Source organism: Sinohyriopsis cumingii, chromosome 7, assembly GCF_028554795.1.
Source record: "Sinohyriopsis cumingii isolate HCF-2022 chromosome 7, ASM2855479v2, whole genome shotgun sequence".
Classification (NCBI taxonomy): Eukaryota; Metazoa; Mollusca; class Bivalvia; order Unionida; family Unionidae; genus Sinohyriopsis; species Sinohyriopsis cumingii.
The window spans coordinates 68,949,761-68,976,273 of NC_142967.1; the positions used below are offsets into that span (position 1 = coordinate 68,949,761).

The window sequence follows — 26,513 nt, forward strand, 5'->3', positions numbered from 1 at the left end:
GTATTTTCATTAAATGTTTTTGTTCCCACCAAACAAAATTACCTTTGTGTGTCCATCACACCATGGTTATTGTTCTGTGTAGGTCATTTGGGGCCATGTCATGGATATACATGGTCCTTTTAATGATCACAATAAAGGTTATAGATACAGGCAGGGCATACTATTGTGTTGATATGTATCATGGAAACAGTGCATCAGTTAACTGTATGAAGCACTGTGCCTCCTAGGTGTTATGATGAAATTGACAATCCCTTTATATGTATTGTACTAGTTGCATCCCTATATGTGTATTGTACTAGTTACATCCCTTTATGGTAATGGATTACCTTCCTTGGGCACTTGAATAAATTCCAACTGATTGTATGGAAGTATTATCCAATGAATTTATTTACTTGCATAAAATTAAACCATATGGTGGGTTAGTTTTTGTTTAAATATTTTGTGTGATGTATCAAGTAAATCTTTTAACTATTGTCATCAAAAATTAATAAAAAGTTCATGTTTTACACTGCATTGTTATGAAAATACCCACTGGGGAAAGGTAACACCTTCATAGAAAGGGAAATAACCCATATGATGCTAAAATATTAATCTCTGGCTACTTTTTCTTCTGTTAGCTTCAGGTTTGTGTAATTTGCCAGGCATTTGAGATGGATAATTCAATCCCTTGGGATGGTCTTGGTCAGAAGATGTGTCCATTATTTTCAAGACTTCGGTCTGAGCACAAGGCTTGGATTTACATATCCTGGTAATCATACTCTAATGGATCAACCATAGAATGGGGTGGGGTGGGATTATTATATTAAATATAAATATTAAAATGAATATTCCTCCTCTCATTTTGTAGAAAAATAACTAATTCAAGCAATGTTATTCATCGTATTAGTTGAAACAAATATTATGATAAAAATAAAAATAAATATACTGCTTGATAAAAAAACAACAGCCCCATGCCCCCACCCACTCCAAACCAGCACCACTGTCACCAACAATAACATTCAATGCTTGGTCCCTAACAGGTCATGCATGTGTGGCTTCTTGATAAACAATCTATAACTACTGAAATATCTGCCCCATATATGACCTTCTACAACTTTACAGGGCTCAAAAAGACCATATAGATATTAAGAATGCATAGAAAACATGAACAATGGGGATAAATATATCAATTACTTACAAGAGTAATTTTCTAGCATGTTTACATCACTTAATTTCCAAGAGGGAAATAAAAGTATACATTCACCAAACAGTACACTATCTAAACTGCTAAAACAAAAGACAAATTCAATCATGTGATAAAGTGTCTCAAAATCAATGTAAGGCATCATACAACTGACTCTTTGGATCAAGCACAAAAAAGGGAATTGTGAAAAAACATCTTTTTATTTGTTTCAAATGCATTTTCACATAAGATTGTCAGCTATTCTGTTTAGACAATCAGGGTATTGATTCTATTCTGGAGTTACTGAATTAAAAAAACTACAAAATTATGAAACAATGTCATGCATGATGCTAAAAACCCTTCTTATGTTTCAGTTAGGGACCCTGAGTAGCCAAGTGGTCTAAAGCGGTCACCGTTACAGATCACTCTCATCTCATCTCTGTCTGCACAGGTTCAAGTCTCAGGCTCAGCCAATGTGGGTATATGAGAAAGCTTGCCAGTTGCTTCTTGTGGGTCGGTGATTCTTTCCAGGGTTTCCTGGGTTCTTCCTCCGCCAGTAATATTGTCCACCATTAATATTGTCTGCCATGTATAGATAGATTATCTTGTGCTGAAAAATGGCATTAAACCCTACTACATGTTTCAGTTAAAAATGGGACACAACTCAGTTTATGGTGACAGCAAGTCAATGAAATTATCTGATTACTTCCCCTAAACAAATGTCGTATATAAGCTCTGTCAAAATCACAGTCACAGTTAACTGATTTGTCATAGTGTGGCCAAAGGGAGACAAATCTTGCATTTTCAAAAAACATCAGTGGAAGAAGTGATTTCCAAAATCACCCGTACAGGTTAGACACCTGACTGTTTATAGGACTTACGTCTCTTGCCACTTTTCTACTCAGCTTACCATGGTTACTACAAACTGAGTTATGGGCTTGAACATAACTTTAACACTGATTTGATACTACTGCCAGAAGAATGAATAAAACTGGATAAATGTTTACATTTTATCTCTCTGCCATTTTAAGCATATTTCATGAGACAAGCTGACACTACCTCCCTCACAGATGTACCAACCAGTAATATAACAGTAATCCACTCTATCAGAAATCACAGCCAGTACTATAACAGTCATCCACTCTACCAGAAATCACAACCAGTACTATAACAGTCATCCACTCTACCAGAAATCACAGCCAGTACTATAACAGTCATCCACTCTACCAGAAATCACAACCAGTAATATCAGTCATGCACTCAAACAGAAACCACAACCAGCAATATCAGTCATCCATGCAGAAGCAAATTCCCTTTCAAATATAATCACCCAGTAATATCACAGTCATTCACTCAACCATAAACTACTTCTTTTACAAATATAACAACTAGTAACATCACAGTCATCCACTCAATCAGAAAATATTTTCCTTACAAATAGTAACAACACTATCATCCATTCATTCAGAAACTACTTCTCTCTTACAAATATAACAATAGTAATATTACTGTCATGTGCTCAATCAGAAACCACTTCCCCTGCAAATAAATGACTAGTAACATCAGTCATCCACACAATCACAAACCACTTCCCTTATAGATATAACAATTTGTAATATCGTAGTTATTGACTCGATCAGAAACCACTGCCCTTACAAATATAACAACCAGTAATACAGTATCACAGTCAAAAGACTTGCTTTAATTTGCATAGTAGAGCATAGAAATAACAAGAACATTCAGCACCTGAAGGGTTTACAAATGGATTACACATACCCTCTACTGAAAACAATAAACATTTCTTAATGGATATCTTCTTTTTAAATATCATGATTTTACTCTTCCAATTAAAAAATTAATTATATCAATTATATCAAGAAAATATCTTGGTAAAACTCCAGATATACCACATATAATCACCAATAAATAAGGTCCAACTGCAAACGATACAGAATGTGATCTGTCATAAGAAAATGATTTGGGAGATCAGTATCACTGTTCATTCCATTAGTCATAACAAACTGATACACACAGATTTGCTGGTACATGATGCAATGGTAGATCTGGATCAATGTAGTTTACAGTTGGAACTGACTTACAGGTGAGTAGATATGGTAATTACAAAAATAGGCATTATTAACGTAAAATAATATTATTATTATATATTGCATTATTACATAGACTTTGCTCATAACAGAATAATATTACCACAATACATTACATTATTACCTAGACTGTGCTCATAACAGAAATATTATTTCAATCATAGTTAAAGATAAAAAACAATCAGCTGTGATACAAACTTAAAATATAAAATCTATATTACAGTAATGTCATGAATGGCTTCTGATGTTATACAACAATACATAATACAATTATACAGTGGTCCCAATATAATACACAATGCAATCTAGAATACAGTAGTGACTTGAATGGCTTCTGATGTTATATGATAATTTCTATTACTATACAAAGGTCCCACTACAATCCACAGTACAGTACACCATGTACCTGTTTCTACATGATCACCTGATGACAAGCTTGACTTGAATCATTATTACTAATATAGAATTTTATCTCCAAACATCTGAATGTCAACAGTTATAGCAAAATATGACCAAACTTCACAGAAAGACTGCTAAAATGTAATATAAAAAAGAGATTCTGTATGTGATCACAATACATTTGTTTATTTGCAGGGCTAAAATTGAACAAACTTAATGATGGTGCATAATAGGAAGCTGTGATATGGTTGAAGAATCTAACTGGCTTGAATTTGCTTTTATTACACATGTTTATAATTATATTAAATCTCAGTGACTCATATTAAGGACCTAACAAAACAATTCTATGTTACCCTGAGTCAGTTAATGCTACTGAGTTCCACAGTATATTCAGTGAGAGTCACAGTGGATCATTGATTGGCATGCTGAACTCATGACCAAAAAGGGTGTGAGATTGAATCCTATCCAATTTGGCTACCATGGTGTGACCATCTGGAGGACACCTTACTCCAGTTGCCTCAGAATTATATAAACTACTTATGTTACTGTGCTATCTCAGTTACCTCAACACTACTGAACCTATTTGCATCACTATGCAATGAAAAACCCAAATCTCAGTGCATCTTGCTGCCTTTGCTGCCTTAAACATAACAATGTTTTGTAATAGGTATCTCTGTATTATTACAGATCTAAGTAATGGGTAAATACTAAATAATAACCATGTATCAAGAACAAGTGTTGCATGAAATCTAACCATGCATTTCTATTCATGTCTGTATAACCATGCATCTGTATGCATGTCAATATAATCATGCATCTCTATTCATGTAAGAATAACCATTCATCTCTATGCATGTGTAAAATTCAGTATAACCATGCTTTATTCATGTCTGTATAAACCATGCATCTCTATTCATGTCTGTATAACCATGCATCTCTATTCATGTCTGTATAACCATGCATCTCTATTCATGTCAGAATAACCATTCATCTCTATGCATCTGTAAATGTCATTATAACCATGCATCTCTATTCATGTCAGAATAACCATGCATCTGTATGCATGTCAATATAACCATACATCTCTATTCATGTCAGAATAACCATTTATCTCTATGCATTTGTAAACAACAGAATAACCATGCCTCTCTATTCATGTCTGTATAAACATGCATCTGTATGCATGTCAGTATGGGGCCCCGAGTGGCCAAGTGGTCTAAAGTGTTCACCGTTGTGGATCACTGCCATCTCACCTCTGTCTGCGTGGGTTCAAGTCTCGGACTCGGTCAATGTGGATATGTGAGACAGCTTGCCAGTAGCTTCTTGTGGGTTGGTAGTTCTTTCCAGGGTTTTCCCAGGTTCTTCCTGGTTCTTCCTCCACCATTAATAATGGCCGCCATGTATAGCTTATTGTGTGCTGAAAAATGGCATTAAACCCTACAACAGCAACAACAAAGCATGTCAGTATATCCATGCATCTCTATTCGTTTCTGTATAACCATGCATCTGTACATACATATCTGTATAACCATGCATCTGTATGCATGTCTGCATAAACTTGCATCTGTATGCATGTCAGTATAGATCTCTATGCTTTTCAGTATAACCCTGCTTCTAACTTTCATAAACTTCCACACAACACATTAACATTGGTCACCATATGAATTAAATAGACAGGACAGAAACTACTCAGAGTTTATAAATTTTGACCTATGGTAGTCATGTTGTTATTCAATAGCAGAGTTTCAGCTTAATGTCGATGTAAAAGATTATGATTTTTATATACTTTAATATGATACAAAAGCATTTTTCACCATGATGTACAAGCAGCAAGAAAATGGCGAAACACGAACTACAAGCATACCATGGCATAAACATCAGACCTGTGGTGATATTATCAACCACATCATGGCATAAACATCAGACCTATGGTGACATTATCAACCACATCATGGCATAAACATCAGACCTATGGTGACATTATCAACCACATCATGGCATAAACATCAGACCTATGGTGACATTATCAACCACATCATGGCATAAACATCAGACCTGTGGTGACATTATCAACCACACCACGGCATAAACATCAGACCTGTGGTGATATTATTAAGCATATCATGGCATAAACATTAGACCTATGGTGATACAGTATTGTCACAATATCATGGATAAACATCAGACCTATGGTGACATTATCAACCACATCATGGCATAAACATCAGACCTATGGTGACATTATCAACCACATCATGGCATAAACATCAGACCTATGGTGACATTATCAACCACATCATGGCATAAACATCAGACCTATGGTGACATTATCAACCACATCATGGCATAAACATCAGACCTATGGTGACATTATCAACCACACCACGGCATAAACATCAGACCTGTGGTGATATTATTAAGCATATCATGGCATAAACATTAGACCTATAGTGACATTATTAAAGAGATTCATGGCATAAACATCAGACCTAAAAATATATTATCAGAGATATCGTGGCATAAACATTAGACCTCTAGTGATATTATCAAAGAACAGATATCATGGCATAAACATTAGAGCTATAATGATATTATCAAAGAACAGATACCATGGCATAAACATTAGAGCTATAATGATATTATCAAAGAGATCTTATGGCATAAACATTAAACCCATCATGATATTTGTCAACCAATTCATGGCTTAAACATTAGGCCTATAATGTTATTATCAAGTATATCATGGAATAAACATGAGACCAATTGTGACATTATCAAAGAGATAATAATATTAGCTTATTATTAGGCATGGACTTATCAATGGGTAAATACAGTAAGGATGAAGTACCATATATTCTCATTTATAAGCCAATTCCATCGAAAAACAATAGATACGCTGATCTGCCATCATATAATGCACTGGTTTATCTGGGTCTATGCTAATTGTTCTACCGATTACTCTTAACAAACTGCATTAACCTAGAACACGTGTTGGAACAGTAAAACTTGGAATCGAATTCTTTCAAGGTCTCATCAATTTTAAAGTTGTATGACAAATTTTGTGGAAATACTATATTACTTTGTAAAGTTATGATGTGAAAACTAAAGGACAGGATATTTGGGTAAAGAAAATGAGGATAGAATAATGCTGGAAATTAAAAAAATTCAAGGTCACACAAGTATAAAACTGCATTTCCAAATGCTGATAATTAAAATCTTTCAATGTCACACAAATTTAAAACTGCATTTCCAAATGCTGGAAATTAAAATCTTTCAAGGTCACACAAATATAAAACTGCATTTCCAAATCTGGTGTAAGTTCAACAATCATTTATCAAGTAATGCTGCAGAAACCAAAGTCAGAACACAATACAACATGGGGGCATGACTCATATAAATAGATGTCTCGGATGGCTGGAAATCAAATTGGTTCAAAATCTCATAAATAACAATTTGTTTTAATGTTATGATCCAGAAACTGAAGTAAGGAGGACAGGTAATTAGGGGACATAACTCCAGTAATTTGATTTCTAGAAATGATGGAAAGTGAAGTCATTCAAATTTTCAGCCATATAAAAGCCACATATTCAAGCTAATTAAAATCCAACAAATCCTTGGTCAAGTTATGCTGCAGAAACCAATGTCTAGACGGAGAGGGGCAATAAAGGCCAAACCTTTTGTAAATGAGTGTGTGTGTGTGTGTGTGTGTGTGTGTGTGTAAGCACTCACGTACTTTTGCGTGGATGGTAGATTATTGGGTTTTGTAAGTGCTCACGTACATTTGGGTGTATAGTATATTATGGTTATGCTTTTTTTTGCTGCTTACTGTGTGTGGATAGTATATTTTGTGTTCGATTTTGCTGCTTACTGTGTGTGGATAGTATATTTTGTGTTTGATTTTGCTGCTTACTGTGTGTAGATAGTATATTTTGGGTTTGATTTTGCTGCTAACCGTGTGTGGATAGTATAATATGGTTATATTATTGCTGCTTACCGTGTTTGGATAGTATATTTTGGTTTTCTTTCTGATGCTTGGTATGTGTGTGTGTGTGCACGTGTGTGCGCGCGCGCGTGTGTGTGTGTGTGTGTGTGTGTAGTATATTTTGATTTTGGGGGTTTTTTTGCTGCTTGACGTGTGTGGATAATATAATATCGTTATGTTATTTGTAAAGGCATTACTGTGTGAATAGTAGATAATATGAGAAGAGAACATTAGGGGATGTTTTCCTTCACGTCCGCGCTTTATATATAAGAATGCATAGCGTTCGTCATTCGCACCATTCTACGGAATAACGAGAACGAAAATGGTAGTTGCAACAGAGTTGTTCAACAACTTGGTACATATTTACTATTGGATAATGGATGCTATCTATGTAGTGGAGAGACTAGAAAAAGAATGGAAGATAGCAGAGTACCTGGACAATGCGAATAGCCTGAAGGTAGCAAAAGACGTGATAGTAGGAATGATAGAAGAGGAGGAAAAGAGGTTGAGAGGTATGATGAATCCCCCCATATGTCAGAGTGGGAAGCTTAAAGGAAGACCTTGACAATGCAAGCAAAGTCAGGTGCTTTCTTGAAGAAATGTTGCATGGGACCGAGTGTTCTTATGTGCAGAGAGGCCTGGACAGACTGAAGAAAGGAGAGGAATTAATGAGAAAAGTAATGGAGGAAGAAGTAAAAAGATCAAAGACAACTGGACAAAAGAGAGAAAAGAACGAGAAAACAAGAAGAAACAGGAAGAGTTTGAGAGACTCAATCAGAATTGGATAAAAGTCCAGGAAAAGTTCAGAGCATTGGGCCATCCTGACTGGATGCCAGAGAAGGAGATGAGGAAGAAGGAATTTTGGGAAATATAAGGGGATGGATGAAGAAGTGGAGGAAATAGAAGAAGAAGAAGTAGAAGAAGAAGAAAAAGAAGAAGAAGAAGAAACACAAAGGCCCTTTTCAGGGCCAATCCTATGCCTCGAAAAGACATTAACTTTCATGCCTACATTTTAAATGTTGTATTAGTGTTTTGTCTATTGTGTGTGTTCTCTCCATCTTCCCTGTTCCATTCCCATTGTCCCTAGACAGTCCCATCCCACCATGTTAAACTCCCATTGTCCCCAGAATGCCAACTTACTATTTCCCATGTTAAATTTCCATAGTCCCAAGGTTACAACCCACCTATTACACAATAAAATCCCATTGTCCCAGGAGGACTTTCCCATTAACTACTATCAGTCACTAAATGGAAAGCGATACTGCTGAGATTCAGACTCAAGCAGACATTCACTCCGTTCAGCAAATACTTTTCTTGCAACCACATGTCCAAATGCAAACGATCCATCAGTTCTAAACTCTGTCCATTTTTGATTTTGTCTCTTCGTTCTAAAAATCCCTCATTGTGTGCTTTGGTTGTATCAATTTCGCTTTCGTCAAATTGACCTGCATCGTGAGGTTCCCATACCACACAGGCATTGAGATGAGTGTTCTTGGCGTCTATTCCGCACGTCAAGAGATTTTCCAGGTAGGCACGATAAGGGTAAGTATCCATGCTGCTACCAACTAGTTTGTTATTCAAGTACAAGTCCACTCCGCTAAACAAGGAATGCGTGAAATTGTTGACAGGAGCTACTTTCTCGTCACTGTCTATAGCACCTCCTGTCTTATCTAGAACTTTGACTTTCAGGTACAAGTAACTGCTGTTCAGATCGCTGTAATCTTCGGCTGACCTTTGATTTCAAACTCGATGGGAGCGGAATCTGTCAATGAGGAGACGGAATGAAATTCCACACATTGGGATTCTTCCATCGTCATTATGGTAGGTGGCATGGAAAGTGGAATAGAAACAAGTCTCTGTACAACATGTTTTGATGAATGTCTGACCAATGAAACACTTTCAACTGAATCCGTCCTTTTATTGCATTCAGGTACCAGTAGTTTAAATACTGGTGACGTCACGGATGCAATTGTTCTTTACGTTTGACTTGAATTTTGACCAGTTTTCGGTAAATGCGTTCTCTCAATTCCACAGGCCAGCCACGAATGTTCTCTTGTAAAGTATCCATGAATAGGTCATACTAAATCCTCTTCTGTCTGACACAATAAATGTACTGTTTGCACAGACATGGTTTGACTTCAATGACTCTGTCTTACTAAGGGCAAGTAATGACAATTCGGTGACCATCGAGCATGTTCCAGTTAGGCCACATCTTGTTGTTCCTACTGGTGTAGTTACACACCGCAACTGAAGCACTTGACTTTGTCCCCTTCGCCCAAGTAGAAAATCCGGATCTGGCTAATTCTTCAGGGGTTGGTCCTCCCAGATACTTAGGCCATTTTCCTTTGAATGATTGAAGACGATTTTCAAAGTCACATTATTCAGGTAATCGCACAGGGAACGAATATTCGTCTTTCACAGGTTTTCGATGAGGGTAGGGTGACATCGATAGGAGTTTGCTCAGGGCTTAATGACATCCGTAAGGTGGTAGACGTGAAGGTTGACATTCACATTTACCATGAAAACCAGCAAAGTGTTTACGATAAGGAGCAGCATCGCTTTCGCATCCATCAGGTTTGACACGTACAGCATCACTTTCCATGATGGTGGTAGTGGTAGTTCCCATGATGCTTTACTGCATCACTTAGATCACAGCGTACAGCATCGCACACATCGCAAGGCTCAGCATCGCATTCGTCTGCAAACTCCGTTACGCAATTACAATGGTAACCGCATGTAGGAGAAAAACTTGTTCTGCTTCCTTTTGCTGCTGTATAAATTTCTCCAGTTCTTCTTTCTGTCTCTGTTTAAAATTCTCTACGTGTGGTAAAGAAGAAGAAGGTGGCGAAGGTACTGGTTCCGGAACAAATTCTTGTGAGGTAAGAAAATCCACAAAATCCTAATTTAGATTCACCTCTTCTGGAAGTAAGTCCGGGTTCACTTGGGTAGTCGATGCTATTCCATTGTTTTTCGTTGCCACCGCCGGTGCACCCCAATTCATTGTCTTTTGAGTTTCCGTCGTGATTGAAAATTGTCATATGGATTGACTGCGCACAGACGCTATCGCCTCTATATAGGGAATGTGACGTCACAGACTGCGATCTTCGGATTGGATGTGGGGTGACTGAATTTTGTAACGCGTGTTTGGATTGGTCAATGAACTCAATCCGTTTCGATCCTCCCTTCCCCTATAAATAACCGCAGTTCGCTGCATTCCTTCACCTGTTCTTGTCACCAAGATGTGGACCAACGTGGAATCCTCTACTCTAGTCTCTTCAATGCTGTACCGTACGGACTTACCCATGTATGTCCGATCATCGTGGACCATTGTCAAGATGACGGATACAAGTGTGTGGAAAAGAAGAATCTACGTAGAAAGACAAGGCTGTTTAAAGAGGGTTTTGATTTACGGTCCAGAAGTGAGACACAGTTTGAGGAAAAGAAGAAGACCTAAGCTATGCCATCTATGTTAACGGTATGGTATGTTAACATAAACCCAAAGGCCCTGTTCAGGGCCCCTCCTATATCTCGAAAAGAAATTGACTTTCATGCCTAACCCCTTCAACAATTTTTTTTTTAAATTTGTTGTATCAGTGTTTAGTCTGTTGTTGTTGTCTGTGTTATATCCATCTCCCATGTTAAATTTCCCTTGACGCTCTACAGACCCAAAATATATTCCCATGTTAAATTTCCCTTGACGCTATACAGGCCCACGATATATTCCCATGTTAAAATTCCCTTGCCGCTATATTAGATATCATGTGCTCCCATCTTAAATTTACATAGATGCTATATTCCATATACCCTTTTTTAACATTTAATTCCCCTTGACGCTATACCGCCCCACTACACTACTCTCAACACATCCATCCATTCTTCCTTCCATGCCAGATATAAATTGATATGGATGTGGGCGGGTGTAAAGGATATATCATAATACCTGAATTTATTCCATATTACAATTTCAGCTTTAACATGCAGTCTGGATAGACACCATGGCCAATGCAATGACTATAACCTTTGCAATACTGCCTATTATTGTTAACGGAATGAAGCTCTAGAATCAGATGATCCACATTCACACACAAACTATTATGGCATAAATGGGATGCATCTAGCTCCTTTGGTATAGTCAGACTTCTCAACTTCACCATCAGTGCCAGTCTGTGAACATGTTGTTTTTTCATGTGTTTGTCACAGGATCCTTCTATGACAATAAGCCATATAATCCATTGGCTGTTACATTTCCTGTCCATATTTTACAAACACTATTATGTGATATTACATAATTTAATGAGATTTTCGCTGACAGGCTTTGAAAAAATCCTCCATTGCATCTTCTATATGGTGTAGAAATACATTGCAGCTAATAATAATGAGTGTCATCTCCAACAGATATCATTTCTGTGAATTTATAGGGAAACATTTATTTTTAAATTTTTAAAATTAATTTTATATTTTCTGATTGCTACAGTCAATATACACAGGGTGTGAAAATCTCATGTGTCTATCTTTAATAATAAAAATGTTATAGCGATTTAAAGTTGAATCAATGCTGCCCTGACTGGACATAGAACGCAATTAATTTTACTCTATGTTCTCTACATTTGTTTCTCAGTACTGACATTTCCACTGTGTGAGAATCAATACAAATCATATGTTAATCTAAAATACCTTCAAAGATGACTTCACTGTGAAGTTCTCGTCAAAGGTTGACCTGCTCTTTTTTGAGATGCTGGACTGTCAACATATCAGCATGTAAACAGAACACAGATTTCACTTCCAGTGTAGTGTTAAATTTTGACCCTCGTTGAATTCTGACCCGCCGGGTCATTTTTCAACGACCGTGATCAAAATTTCACGTTAAAATCTGACCCTTTTTTAAATGTCCTGTTAAATAATGACCCAGATGTAGTATCAAATTTTGACCCTCGTTGAATTCTGACCCGGTCGGTAATTTTTCAACGTGATCAAAATTTCACGTTAAAGGCACAATAGTTCCGAGTGGCTGTAATTTTGTGAATGTTACAGATCATGTAACTAGTGAAATGTGTCGACTTTTAAGCTGAAATAATTAAAAAAATACCTAGAGTTTGAGAAGATTAAATTGGGCAATTGATAAAAAAACGAGAGAAAATGAATTTATGTGGGGGCTCGCTTTAATTGAAACTTGTAGGTCACGAACTGTTACGGAAGCCTCACGTGACCACAAAACTTATACGTCATCTTCGTTCAGTGGGCGGGTTATGAGTCACGTGGTTGTAATTTAAATATCTACTATAAACAAAAAATGGCGGACACACGTGAGAGTCAAAAACGTAAAGGTCGCCCGCTCTTGTCGCTTTCCGGGAAGAAACCGAACGGGACTTATCAAGGATTCGTCTTGGGGACCAGTTTGTTCAATGGAGAGCATTGATGTAAGAGTTAGGACTGGCATCAGACACTGAAATGGCGAAGTTGTTGTTGGACAGGTAAGCCAATGTCTGTGTTATATGATAGTGATACACATTAGTTTCCCCAGAATCAAGTGCCTTTAATGTCTGTGTATAAGTGTTCTCCATTTTTCAATATCTTGTTCCTACTGTATGTTTGAAAGCACACTGTTTTATTAATACAATGTTTGCACAAGGACTTGCTTTGTAATATTCCCAAAATAGATGTGATCGGCTGATCAATATTTCACTCGGTGACTGTATTGTATGTTGCGGTGGAATATATTTTTTTATTTTTTTATAACAGCGTGCTCATAAAGGTCATTTTGTACACCGGTCAATTATCTTCGTGAGACAGGTTTTTTAAATTCAGCGAAGGAACTTAGATAAATTTACAAGCGTTATCAATATTTATATCATCTCTATCCCTCTCTCTCTCTCTCTCACACACGCACGCCTTAGGTTAATGTGACATGCACATTACTTGCATAAAAGTTTAATAACCTTATCATGTAAACGTGATGGAACAAATAATAATATTTTATTGTACATCTTTCAACTACTAGTAAATCTATTATAAAGCACTCTATTGACTACAATTACAAAAGGATCTCTAGTCATGATAGGAAAGGATGTTGTAGTGCTACCAGAATATATGGCTGGCAGATTGTTATCAGTTAAAGTTATGAGCTGCAGTCAAGCTAGTTTTACTGATGTGATTTTTTTATAGATCTATAATGTATTCTTGCTTAAATGAAGTATTTCAGTTCTAATTGTTTAACACAGTGCACAGAAAGATATTTAAAACATAACTTATAATACAAATGAATATTTAATCCATATTTTTAGTTACAAAGTTACAAAGAATATAGCAAAAGATGAACCCAAGCATACAGAACCGATAGCCAGTACATTTTCGTGCTTCACATCAACACCTGCCAAGTGCTTTTGCAACATACTGAGAGAATGAAGACACCTTCAATATCTGAAGTATTTGCTAATGAATCAGGAAGGTAAAAATGACAGATTTCTTGCAGATTTTTTGTGTGGGTGGGTGGGGGTTGTCTTACAATTGTCATTCTGCTGAAAACAATGATGTAACAAATGCAACACTGATAAAGGACATTATTATAACTACCAGCATGTTGAGTTCCCACTTCATGCTTTTCTTAGTTTGAGTTCGAAAAAACCCTTTAATTTCGCTTTCTCAGAAGTGGGTTTGGGTATTCAACTCTGCCACTTGATGCATAGAAAAAGGCATAATTTGAGCTGTCATTGTTTTGGTTATGCAAAAAAGTTCCAGTATACTGTACTGGCTAACCCAAAAATCACAGCTGTTTTTTCCCCCCACTCAATACTTAGAGGACCAGTGATTGTATATTGAAATTGTGTCTACATGCCTCATATGTTTTCTTTATGCCATTTCCCATTTATACATGTATCTATGTCCCACATGCAGTTCTTGCTAACACCCTCTTCCCATCTATCCACTTAGCTCATGATGAATGCACATAAGACAAATTTAATTTAAAAACCACTGGCAGTTCATTAGACCTTTATTCATTAGGACTGGTGATATAACTTATTTGGGATTTAATTTACAATACTGTAAGTTCTTTTTAAATTTCATTTTTTATTCTTGGGAATTAAATGACTTGTTGGTTTTCACTCTTTACTGTTATAAAACTTTTGGAATTGAAAAGCTGTTTCTGTTTTGATGATTGCTCTTCATGCATTTTTAACTTTATTTTATCTACCTACTTTTCAAGGTTGCCAACAAATGGATAATATGGCTTTATTACAATGGTCCCAGGACATGAACCAGTTTTGGTTTTCATGCAAGATTGCTAGCAGCTATGGACAATTTTTTGTGAGTTTTCAGTCCTTTTATTTGAAACATATATGTAAACATTTGCTATTGTATACTTTTGTATGAAATCAAAATTACAGTGCATAATACTTATCTTCTGATTTCTTTTAATGTATATTTTATCCATATATATATTCATCACCAAATCTTCTAGGTATGTAGTTTATTAAAAGTAATTTATTTGAAATGTCAGAGTAATAAGGAATATTGAAGGAACAATGATCTGAGCAAAATTTAAATCCTGCTACGTGAACTATTAGCCAGTTCTACAATGTAGCTTTTGCTTTATGATCACCATGACGAAAGAGACCAGCTTTAGGTGCTAAAGGTATTGATTGTAGCATTCTTTCAGAGTATCTTGAGAAATGTCCTACATCACATCACCAATCCACATGAGTAGAGCCTCTCACATGGCCAAGGCATTAATAAATGTCTTCATGAACCTTACCTGGAGAATGGAGAGTGGACAAAGCCTTGGCTTGATGAAATTGATCCCAAGAAGGAGGCCAAAGTGCTGAAAACCTTGGCACAGGTGCTCTTTGACCAAAGGTTCCTAAACAGTGGGTATTACTTAAATTTCAGGTATGCCATTTCAGGATTGCAACAATTGCATGGTATTTAAAAGAAAAATGTGAAGACCACATTAAATGTTTTTATTCTCAACTTAATAATAAATTACTGTATATATTTACCTTTGAAGATCTGAATAAGTTAGAATTCATAAGATCTGTGCACATGATACATGTATAGTGACTCTCCTTCTCAAGTCTTTGGTAATTTCAGGTATAATACATGCACATCAGATATAAACAATTCCATGACACTCTATCAATAAACACTTAAGTAAAGATTTTATGTATGCAAAAATTACCAACAGTAATGATTATTTAACAATTGTATTAATCTGTTAGCAGATTACAAATAACACATGTTACAAGATACATGTTTTTGATAATTGCTGAAGCACTACAGAGCTTGAAAGTTTCTCATCAGCAGATCATGATGTACAGTGCCAAGAGATTTTCATACATCCCTCCTGTGTACAGGATTAGGAATGAGCTAGCTGCTTTGGATCACAATATCCATAGTGGCTGAGGTGTAATGAGAAACAAAGAAGGGGAGATAGTGTAAGCTTGTTTCACCACAGGAAATTAGAAATAATTTAATATATTGATTGTACATTATGATCCCTACCTGGAGATCAGACGAATGGAATATTATTCACATGTACAAGTCATGAAAACTTTGTATTAGATACAAATCATTTTGCAACAATTGGCACACATTTATATATGTGGTAAGGAATCTTAATATTTTCATGCATACAGATCTTGTAATTAGTATTGTTATCATTCTAGTGGATATTTATTTTGATTTGAGCAATGCAAGTCTAATAATTAGATCCAGTGATATGTATAGCACCTTCCCAGGGGACTGACACACTTTATTAAGGATATATGGGGTTTATGGAATATCCTCAGGATGTTTGGGGTAGACGCTATCATCATGATGATTACTAGCTAATACCTGTTCATGAAAACATGTTGCTTTCTGATGGAATGGGCAAAAATGCATCCTGTCTCACATAGTATTTTGTGGATAGAACAAATGAGAGCAAAAACAACTTCTTGGGAACTAATCATGAGGCTCTAATATTAGGTAAAAAGTTAATATGGGTTAGCTTGGGGATGCTTGTCACAAATGTTAAGAAAAAAATATTTTCTTTAAAACAGGCATCGATGTTACAACAAAATAAAGCAGCAGATGGTCCGTCTACCCTCGCAAGGAAAAGAAAACATCCCCGCATCAGGGAGCTTATATAAAAAGCACTCATCTGTCAACTTGAGGGAAAGCAGGGTATGCAGAGGAGAAGAGAACTAAAGGAAGATGATCCCAGGAGAATTTGTAGAAACCTGGCACCTCAAGAACCACCATCAACTATAGTTTTGGTGTGGTGAAGGAGATCTCTTGATTTTAGTTATGTAAAATATGAAACAGTGTCTGATATATGGAGGTGTCTGCTAAGACAGGTTACACTTTATATAATATCCTGAAATAGCAGTAGTTGAAAATAAAATAATGTATAATATTGTATCTGCACTTTTTATAATGATTATTTATGATCTTCGTGCCCACATTGTTTATAGGCAGAAATAAACTGGTGTTTAAAAAAAATCTGAAAGCATTATTGTTTGATGCAATAGTATGTGCATTTATAAGAAAACAATGAATAAAATCAATTGTATTCATTTATATACAAACTCATACATGCAAGAAAGTGTTTAGTTCATGCAAGCCTAGAAGGGATGAAGCTAGTGTATTGTCCATCTGGATATTTGTCATGTATCTGCCAGAAACAGCAAGAGGGAATTACATGTCTCTGCCCAGACCAAAGCCTTCCATGTTGCCTTAGTATGAACTGCCTATAGGTAGCATGACTGTTGGCACTCATCAAGTCAGCTTTATCGTTGAGGACAAGAACATTCCGTCTGTACATCCTGGACAAGGCAAGTACAGCCTCATCAAGGATTAGATCTTGAAAAATCTGAAGAATTATTCCAATTGTAATATGCTATTTCTAAAATGTAAACAAATATATTTTAAGAAATAATAGGAACATGCGCTTATTCAAATGTTATTCATTTTCGATCAGCAAATTCCACTCCGAAATACACATGGATCAAAACTGAACAAGGTATTTATTTTGACATGAACACCGAGAGTTCCATCGCAACTAGAACTGATAGTTTATGTTAAGATGGACAGCTCAAAAGTTTTTGTGGAGCATTTCTAGAAGTCAGAGACTCCTGCATTGGGATCAAATAGGAATGGCTGATTGCAGTTTAGATTTGTTTAGTACAGTGAGGTACCCACATTGAAATCAGGTAATGAAAAGAATCTACTTGATGAGTATCAATTGTAAATTAAAACAAAGTCCTTATCATTTGCATATGTATGCATGTCTGTTTTTGGACGGCTTACAATTTTAAAATTCTTTCACAGTGGTTGCAAAGAAATAATATTTACAACAGTCATGTATGTACGTCAATTATCAATCTTTGAGAGTCCACCTTGGAAATGGAATTCATTGTAAATGTTGTATTGTAAGAGTAACTATCAAAGTTTTAGCTGTACATTCATAGGCATTTGCTACACATATCCTGTATACAGAAAGAGGTTTTCTGTAATGTAGCCAACATACCTGTCAAGCTTTTCATACCTTTTGTGATATACATTTTGTACATAAAAATTTTAAGCTTTGGCAATAACATGCTTAAGGAATATATAAAATTTATTGAAAGAATTAAAGAAGTTTAAAAAGTGCCATGAATCGAGTAAATTTGTTATACAGAAATCATTTGCAGCAATCACCAGTTCAAAGGTGGGAACAATGAATGCCAGGCAGACTGGGCAATTAAAATTCTTACCCAAAAATGTCAGATCAGATATGAAGAAAAATAAGTTTCTTGCAAGCCTTCATGTCAGTCTTAATTCTGGATAAATAAAACAATTTAGGATTATTAAGTCCTTATGTTTATCATGATAGTGCATATATAGCATTATCTTAAAATATTCTGGGGCTTTAGAAATACACCTTAAGGCATGCATTATATTTAAAACAGAAGAATAAAAGTGTAGTATTTATTTTACAAGACTTAAATGGCTATATGAATTCTGTACATGTCTAATTTATTAAAAAAAGCGATCTAGTCAGGTCTAATTGCTGAACTCCAAAGTAAGATTGCATAGACTTTTTGTTACCATTTTGCATTTTTTAAAAATAAAACTAATAAATGTATTACTTAAGTTGGTTTATTAAATTAAATTGAAAAAAAGGGCAAGTTGACCTTAATAGTATTGAATGTTTGTGTGCCACTAGCGTAGATCACTAATACCTATATATGAAATGATTTCAGCTAATCTACCTTTAGGCTCTCATACAAAGGAATTTATTTATTTTAAGTGTATCTCTGAAGCCGCTGTATAGATTGGTTTGGAAGAAGGAAATAGAGTTGGCATTTCTAATGTCAACTAAAATACTATTCCAGAGCAAAGTTTCAGAGTAATGGAAACATTTTTTGAATAAATCCTTATTTGGTTTGGGAATTTTATACTGTTTGTTAGACATGGTTCACAGGTGTGGAGTATTACCAGGTTGCCTATACTGGAATAGTGATTGTAAATATTCAGGAGCACTATTATTGGATATCATGTACATTAATTTGGCTTTTCTCAACCGAATTCAGTCTTTAATAGGTCATAATTTTAACTTACCAGCTAAAATTTTCCTTGCTTGCTTTCTGGATTGATATAGCCTGAATGTACTTGTTTTAAGATGTGCCAGCTTTGCTATGATTTTATCATTTGAATTACTCCACACTGTGTTACAGTAGTCTAAATAGGGTTGTGTGTAACTGTTATAAAATAGTTTTCTTCACCATATCCTACTGAAAAGCCATAAACTTGAATTAACTTTTTCACTGACATGTTCAGTCCATGATAGGTTATTATCTACCAGAACACCAAGTAGTCTATCATGACAAACCATCTGTATCCTTCCATGTCAGACATAGTTCATCACTACCAAGATTTGTTCTTTTTTGCCATGTTCAGATAAGTAATATTTTAGTTCTTCCAGTATTTACCACAATGCCATTGCATGTGCAACAGTTGTCCAGTTTGAAAGGGCATCCTGTAAATAAATTTCTAGTTTGTGCTTTGTTTTGGATGTCTGACAATGTTGTGTCATCTGCATAGAAATCTGTAGATGAAATTGAGTCCCTTAGTAAAAAGTGGTAGGCCACTAATAAATAGTATCAAAAGTAATGGACCTAAATTGAACCTTGTGGTACTCCATATCAAATTGTTGCAGGTTCCGACAGAACATTATTTATATAGACATATTGTGTTCTCTCACTTAAGTTTGAAGTAAACCATCTAATTGTGCTTTCATCACCTTGGTTGATTTTCAGTTTCTTCAAAAGAATTTGATGTACACCAACCCATAAACTTTTCTGAAATCTACAAACAGAGATCCTATTATTCAACTTTGATCGAGTGGTTGAACCTATTTATCAGTTAGAGAGATCAAGTCAGTCTCACATGAATGTTTCTGTCTAAAGCCTGATTGAATAGGGTGTAACAGCAACTGTTTCATTAAATATGACATGAACGAGTCATGGACATCTTTTTCAATCAATTTTGACAAGTTTTGGTTGTATTGAAATTGGCTGTTAGTTATCGTTCTTAGAACCAGATTTGTGCATATGCATTACTTTTGCAGTTTTCCATATTTTGGGGACAGATGAGGTTGCAATATTTATATTGATTATGAATGTTATGCTATCTGAAATAGCTGTGGCAGAAGTTTTAATGAGTGGTGGACCAATCTGATCAAGTCCTGTAGCTTTCTTGATATCAAGTTTACTGAGACATTTTTTTTAGCAGTTTTGTTGATACCTGTGGGATAGAGAAACATACCTCCTTAGGGATTTTTTCAGTTCATTATAGTTGTTTTCTATCACTGGTTCTTTTAACTTAGTGGTAACGTTAGTGAAAAAAAATCACTCAAAACATTTGCAATGTCAGTGTCATCAGTGACTTTTGTGTCATTTACCAGAAGTGAGTGAATTTTATTCGTCTCATCTTCGTGTGTTACCCCAATGAGTTCACTGAAGACTTTCCAAATGGAGTTTGTGTTGCTCTTTGTGTTTTCAAGCATTGATTGATAAAAAGTTTTTGTTTGTTATTTCTCCATACTTGATATTGTGCATGGTTTCCCATAGTCTTCAATTGGTCTCATGTCTTCATAGTATCTAGAATTTCAGTAGTAAATCAGTTAGGTTGGATTTCATACTTTACTCAATGTACTTTTAGTGGTGCATGCTTAGAGACTACATCCATAAATTAGTCCACACCCTTAGAGCTTCACATATTTTGGATAATATTCCATGGAACTTTATATAGGTCATCTTGAAATTGTTATTTACTTCAATTTTGGAAAGATCTGTAAGTGATAGTTTTGTGTGTATTTTTCCTATTTCTGTTGCATTTAACCTTTGTTGTCAAAAAAGTAGGATAGAGGTTACTAAGACCAACATTTGGTACATTAACATAAGCCACATTGTTTGGTAGCTTGGTATAAATGTGATCAATAAGAGTGCTTGATATTTCTGTTACCCTTGTGGGCTCATTTACCAGCTGGACTATGCCTAATGATTCAATAAATTCCATCCAGTTACTCCTTATTTGAGTATTGAGTAGGTCCTTATTTACACTGCTGAGTATATATGTTTCTTTCTCCTGTGCAAGAACATTTTCTATTTGTTTCAAAAAGTTATCATTCCAAATTGCTCTGGAGGAAGGTGGCCTATAAATGAAACCAACTAGGAATGATTCTGCATTATTTTGTGAAATTTCTACCCAAATACTCTCAATTTCATGTGACCCCAAGTCAGGTCGCCTTTCTGCATTTACATCTTGTAATGTATACAAGACCACCCCCACCCCCCGTCTCTCTGTCCCTGCATAATGGTTTATTGTAGCCTTGACAGTGAAACAGATTATAATTGTGGTTAGCATTTAATTTGGTTTCACTGAGTCCTAAAACATGCATATTATTTTCCTTGGAAATCAGCATTAACTTAATCTGTTCTATTTTTTCCACTATACCTTGTACATTTAAATTTTAAGTGACCCATGTTAAAACCTTTTGTATTTAGTTTCATATCAATTATATACATGTCATCATGCAATGGGGTACTCAATGAGATTGTCTCCATACTACTTTTAAAATTTTGGTATTATATAAGGTGGCCATATAAATGAGGTGGCCTCTGTATTTTCTATGGTATCTGTGCATGGTCTTCCTTTATCAAACCATATTGGGGTGGGGTGTTGAGTAGCAACAAAAGGTAAAGTAGTTTAAACATACATTGCTTGGTAAAATAACTAATCCTTTAATACAAGTATGCATTTTCTAAGTTGTGCAAAACACTACTGACATAGATATTAGAGTCTTTGCCAAGTTACTTAGTACCAAACATTTTTCAATATCTATCAATACTTGTTTTGCAAGATATAAATAAACAATTACCTTCATTCTTGTCTGCCTTGTCTCAACTATGTGTAGAGCTTGGTCAGCTCAGTTTTTAGGCTGCACAGCATGTCTTCCTCCTCTCCCCCTCTGGTTTTTCAACTTCTTGCTCCATATCTCATCCATCCTCTCCCTCTTCCTCTTAAAGGTTGCTCTAGAATTGAGCGTGAAAGTGAGCTGATTTAAGTCTATCTAATGAATTTTAATATGTAAAAGTATTTCATAATTTGACAATATATTCATGATTACTTATCAAACTTATAGGAACATAGTGCTAACTTTGGATCAAAATTTAATACATGAGAGGTTGTGATTTGATGGAAGTTTTTTTGGGCTGGATCAGGTCAAGTGTTGGGTGGGGTGGGGATCCAAAATTTAAAAAGGGCCCCTACTTTCCTCGAATGGGCACCAAAGCAAAGTCTGTGTGTCTATTTACTCAGTGTGCATAATACCCAATAAACATGTGCAAGAATAAAGCTGTGGTCAAACTTCAACTGACAAGTGACTGTACGTTTGTGTGTGTGTGTACTTTTTTATGGTCTGGCCCCGAATTTTGAACCTGGATTCCTTATTCTAGTCGCAGATTTTTTTAAAAAAAGCTTATTTAAAACCTTGTGTATGTAAAGTAGTAACTTGGAGAAGCACACAAATTCTTTTCCGCTTTGTTTGAAACGTCAGAAAGATGGATGTTAGGGGTCCACTGGTGACAATTTGGTTAGAATTTATAAATTGATGAATGAAATTACTCAGTTTTTGAGCATTTTTAAATATCCTGATGTTTTTCATTTATAAAATTGAGTGGTGGGGACGTGAGGGAGTACGAATTATACTGGGCAAGAAATAGAGTGAGTACCTGTGGGTTTTTGCAATACTGTACAGAGCACGTCGATTTAAATTATTCTCGTACCACAAAAACTTTGAAATATAATTATAAAAGTAGTTCTACATATATTTCATTGTTTCCTGTCAAAATTTTATAATTAGAAAGGACAAGGATAAGAAGAAAAGAACGAGATCAGGAGATCGTACTCACCGTTGTTGACATTATGGGCGGTCTCGAAGCGTAGTTGTGTTTTACGTCATCATCTTCAGTGTTTACAATGTGGCCTATAATTATGCAAATTTCGGTCACCGGAATTATGTGTGTTATTCATTCGGGATCTGCCGATCACTGCCGAGCGAAATTTCAACATGGAGACGATATATTCGTTACTCTACGTACGAAGATTTCAGAGAGCTTGTATTTCATAACGAGAACCCCTACGTACTTTATATTACCCCAGAATTGCCTTTTAAATAGTATTTAATCAGTTGATATACATAAATGTCCCAACATTTTTGCAAGAAAATTCACCCTCAGCTGCACTATTGTGCCTTTAAAAACTGACCCTTTTTTAATGTCCTGTTAAATAACGACCCGTTCAGGTGAAATTATGACCTTAGGGTAAAATGTTCTGTTATCAAAACTCAACATTGATTTTTGAACCACTTCTAAAATGAAATCAACTTATTACTCACTGAGCTGTGTCTTTCTTAATTTTCTTTTTTTCTTTTAAGGAAACAATTGTGTGCAATAGAATATTGTTAATCTGTCACTGTCGTAATTCTCTCCGTTATACTTTTTTTTTTAAATGTCCCAAAATGCGGAACATTTTCAAAATAGCTGAACTTTGATTTGGACAAATTGGACAAACTGATAAATGAACGACTGTGTTTCACTTCGGTAAAGTCGCAAGGTTCAACAGGGCAGGTAAACAACTGAACAGTATATTAACGATGATCAGGAGCGTAGCTGCCTACACAGAATTTTGACGATTTTTTTCAATGGTTTAAGTTTCACTCACGAAACCGATATGAAATCTATATTTATATAATACAATACATACGGAAAAGAGGATTCATTAGAAGCAAAAACACGACCAAGATAGTAGCAAACTCGATTTTATTGAGTCTGTTCATAAGAATTTGATGCTTTCTTTTTATTTTTACAGTATTAAAACAGTACCTAGGTTCAGAAAGTCTCAACAAGATGCATGAAATGCTATCTCAGAGTCTCTAGATTGTAACAATGTTTCCCCGTACCCACACACCCCCACTCCTCTAGCAGTTCGAGGCTTCGCCGTTCAACATGCCTAATCATCAATCATATACTAGCTACGTCACTGAGGATAATTATAACAGTAAATAAGAACCCGTGAATAATGAATAAACCATCTACAGTCGGTTTAAAGATGCATACTAATGATCGACTTTGTCTATTTGTTACTGTAGGTAAATCGGGTAAAATTAGTTATATATATATATATATATATATATATATATATATATATATATATATATATATATATATATATATATATATGTGTGTGTGTGTGTGTGTTTGGTATGTGTATAAGCGTTCGAATCCCTGTGAGGGCACTCTTTTATTAATTTATTTCAAATCGAATTTTGAAGTATTGTTATGCAATTTGTTCTAACGTTTTCTAGTTTATAATGTATTTTTGAAATTATTTTTGGGAAATGCATATTATTTTATTTTCATAAACATTCTTCAGTTTAAATTACAAAATAATATTCAAGCGATACGACAAAAAAGGCGTGGCGATGTAACTCTTGTTAGACCTAATATGCCGTGTATGTTTCTGAAGTGACCGCGCCTTCGCTTGCGGTTTATGTATACGTGCATTTAAGACATTTTGATACGATCATAAAATTGCACACCGGTACTCTTAAAATCGATAATGCTAACTGTTTTGTCATGATATTACATCAAATAAAAATCTCAGATATGTATCGACATGTATTATGCATTATATATATTTTTTTTAAAAATCATATCGATTGGGAATAGAATCAATGACCCTTTCTTGATAGACAAGATTTTAAAAAGCTTACAATGGCATGCATTTTAATGCGAATCATTTCAACTGTTATCAATATACATGGGTATAACTTATCTCCCTATAAATACACCAATGTTTATAACGGTTATCATGTAACTATCGGCCGACAATACAGAGAAGCAGAGATCAATTGACAATGTTTACGTTTAGACCAAATGTAAACAATATATATATTTAAATTTTAAAAATACATTTCTTAATTTCATTACAAGAAAAACGTAAAACCCGCGGCCGTAAAATATCGCTAATTTAGCACGATTTACCTGTATTAAAAGATATCCAAAAATGGCTTCCTTCACTTGGAATTAAATTATATTGTGCTTTGGTAGCGAACATTCCATTAATCTTTTAAATTCTGACGAATACAATTGAATAGAAGGGAGCAATCAAGTTTCCAAAAAGCAAGCAAAATCTCTTAAGTTTTTGCAACATTCAAGCTAGTATTATGTGTTATTTGTTCAAAATCCCTCAACATCTAAAGGTGATATGGAGCGGAAACCAAATATATAGTCTACTGGACCATCACTAACAGGTGTATGTGGAGTTCCAAAAAACAGCCCTTTTCAGGGCTAACCAAAAACTCTAGAAAAGAAACACTATTCAATTTGCCAATGTGAGAATGTGGAGTAGTGTTTATATAAACACTCCCTCCTTTCCTGGTGTGTGTGTGTGTGTGTGTGTAAGCACTCACGTACGTTTGTGGGGATGATAGATTATTGGGTTTTGTAAGCGCTGAAGTACGTTTGTGTAGATACTAGAGAGTATGGTTTTTTAAACCTTCACGTTTATGGATAGTATATTATGGTTATGTTTCTGCTTTTCCGTGTGTGGATAGTAGATTGTGGTTATGTTTTTAGCTTCTCCCGTGTGTGGATGGTAGATTTTGGGGTTTGATTTGGCATCTCTGCGTGTGTGGATAGTAAATGGTGGGTTTGTTTCTGCTTCTTGACGTGTATGAATGGTAAATTTTGGGTTTGATTTGGCTTCTTCTCGTGTGTAGATAGTATATTGTGGTTATGTTTTGGCTTCTCAGCGTGTGTGGATAATATATTATGGTTATGTTTCTGCTTCTCCGTGTGTAGATAGTAGATTGTGGTTATGTTTTTAGCTTCTCCCGTGTGTGGATGGTAGATTTTGGTGTTTGATTTGGCATAACTACGTGTGTGGGTTGTAAATGGTGGGTTTGTTTCTGCTTCTTGGCGTGTGTGGATGGTAGATTGTATGGCTTGATTTGGCATCTCTGCGTGTGTGGATAGTAAATGGTGGGTTTGTTTCTGCTTCTTGACGTGCGTCAATGGTAAATTTTGGGTTTGATTTGCCTTCTTCTCGTGTGTGGATAGTAGATTGTGGTTATGTTTTGGCTTCGCAACGTGTGTGGATAGTATATTATGGTTATGTTTCTGCTTCTCCGTGTGTGGATAGTAGATTATAGGGGTTTGTAAACGCTCACGTAGGTTTGTGTGGATAGTAGAGTGTGTGGTTGTTTAACTTTCCTTTTGTGTTAATAGTATAATTAGGTTTTGGTTTTGCTTCCCGGTGTGTGTGAATAGTATAGTTAGAGTTT

The 26,513-nt window shown here is 35.4% G+C and overlaps 1 protein-coding gene and 1 long non-coding RNA gene across 2 annotated transcripts; one reads left to right on the forward strand and one right to left on the reverse strand.

Annotated features, from left to right (window-relative positions):
- Positions 1–12,434: 12,434 nt before the first annotated feature.
- LOC149795460 (uncharacterized) lies at positions 12,435–17,042 on the forward strand. Its single transcript, XR_016422333.1, has 2 exons — positions 12,435–13,119; positions 13,930–17,042. It is a non-coding gene; the product is annotated as an uncharacterized LOC149795460 (long non-coding RNA).
- A 144-nt stretch (positions 17,043–17,186) lies between these two features.
- On the reverse strand, positions 17,187–23,154 carry LOC149795461 (P2X purinoceptor 7-like). The gene is made up of 3 exons (XM_089965248.1): positions 23,080–23,154; positions 22,047–22,200; positions 17,187–17,495 (listed from the first exon to the last, which is right to left on the reverse strand). Exons 2-3 carry the CDS (start codon positions 22,050–22,052, stop codon positions 17,238–17,240), a joined length of 264 nt encoding a protein of 87 aa, XP_089821374.1. The 5' UTR covers positions 22,053–22,200; positions 23,080–23,154; the 3' UTR covers positions 17,187–17,237.
- Positions 23,155–26,513: the final 3,359 nt, after the last annotated feature.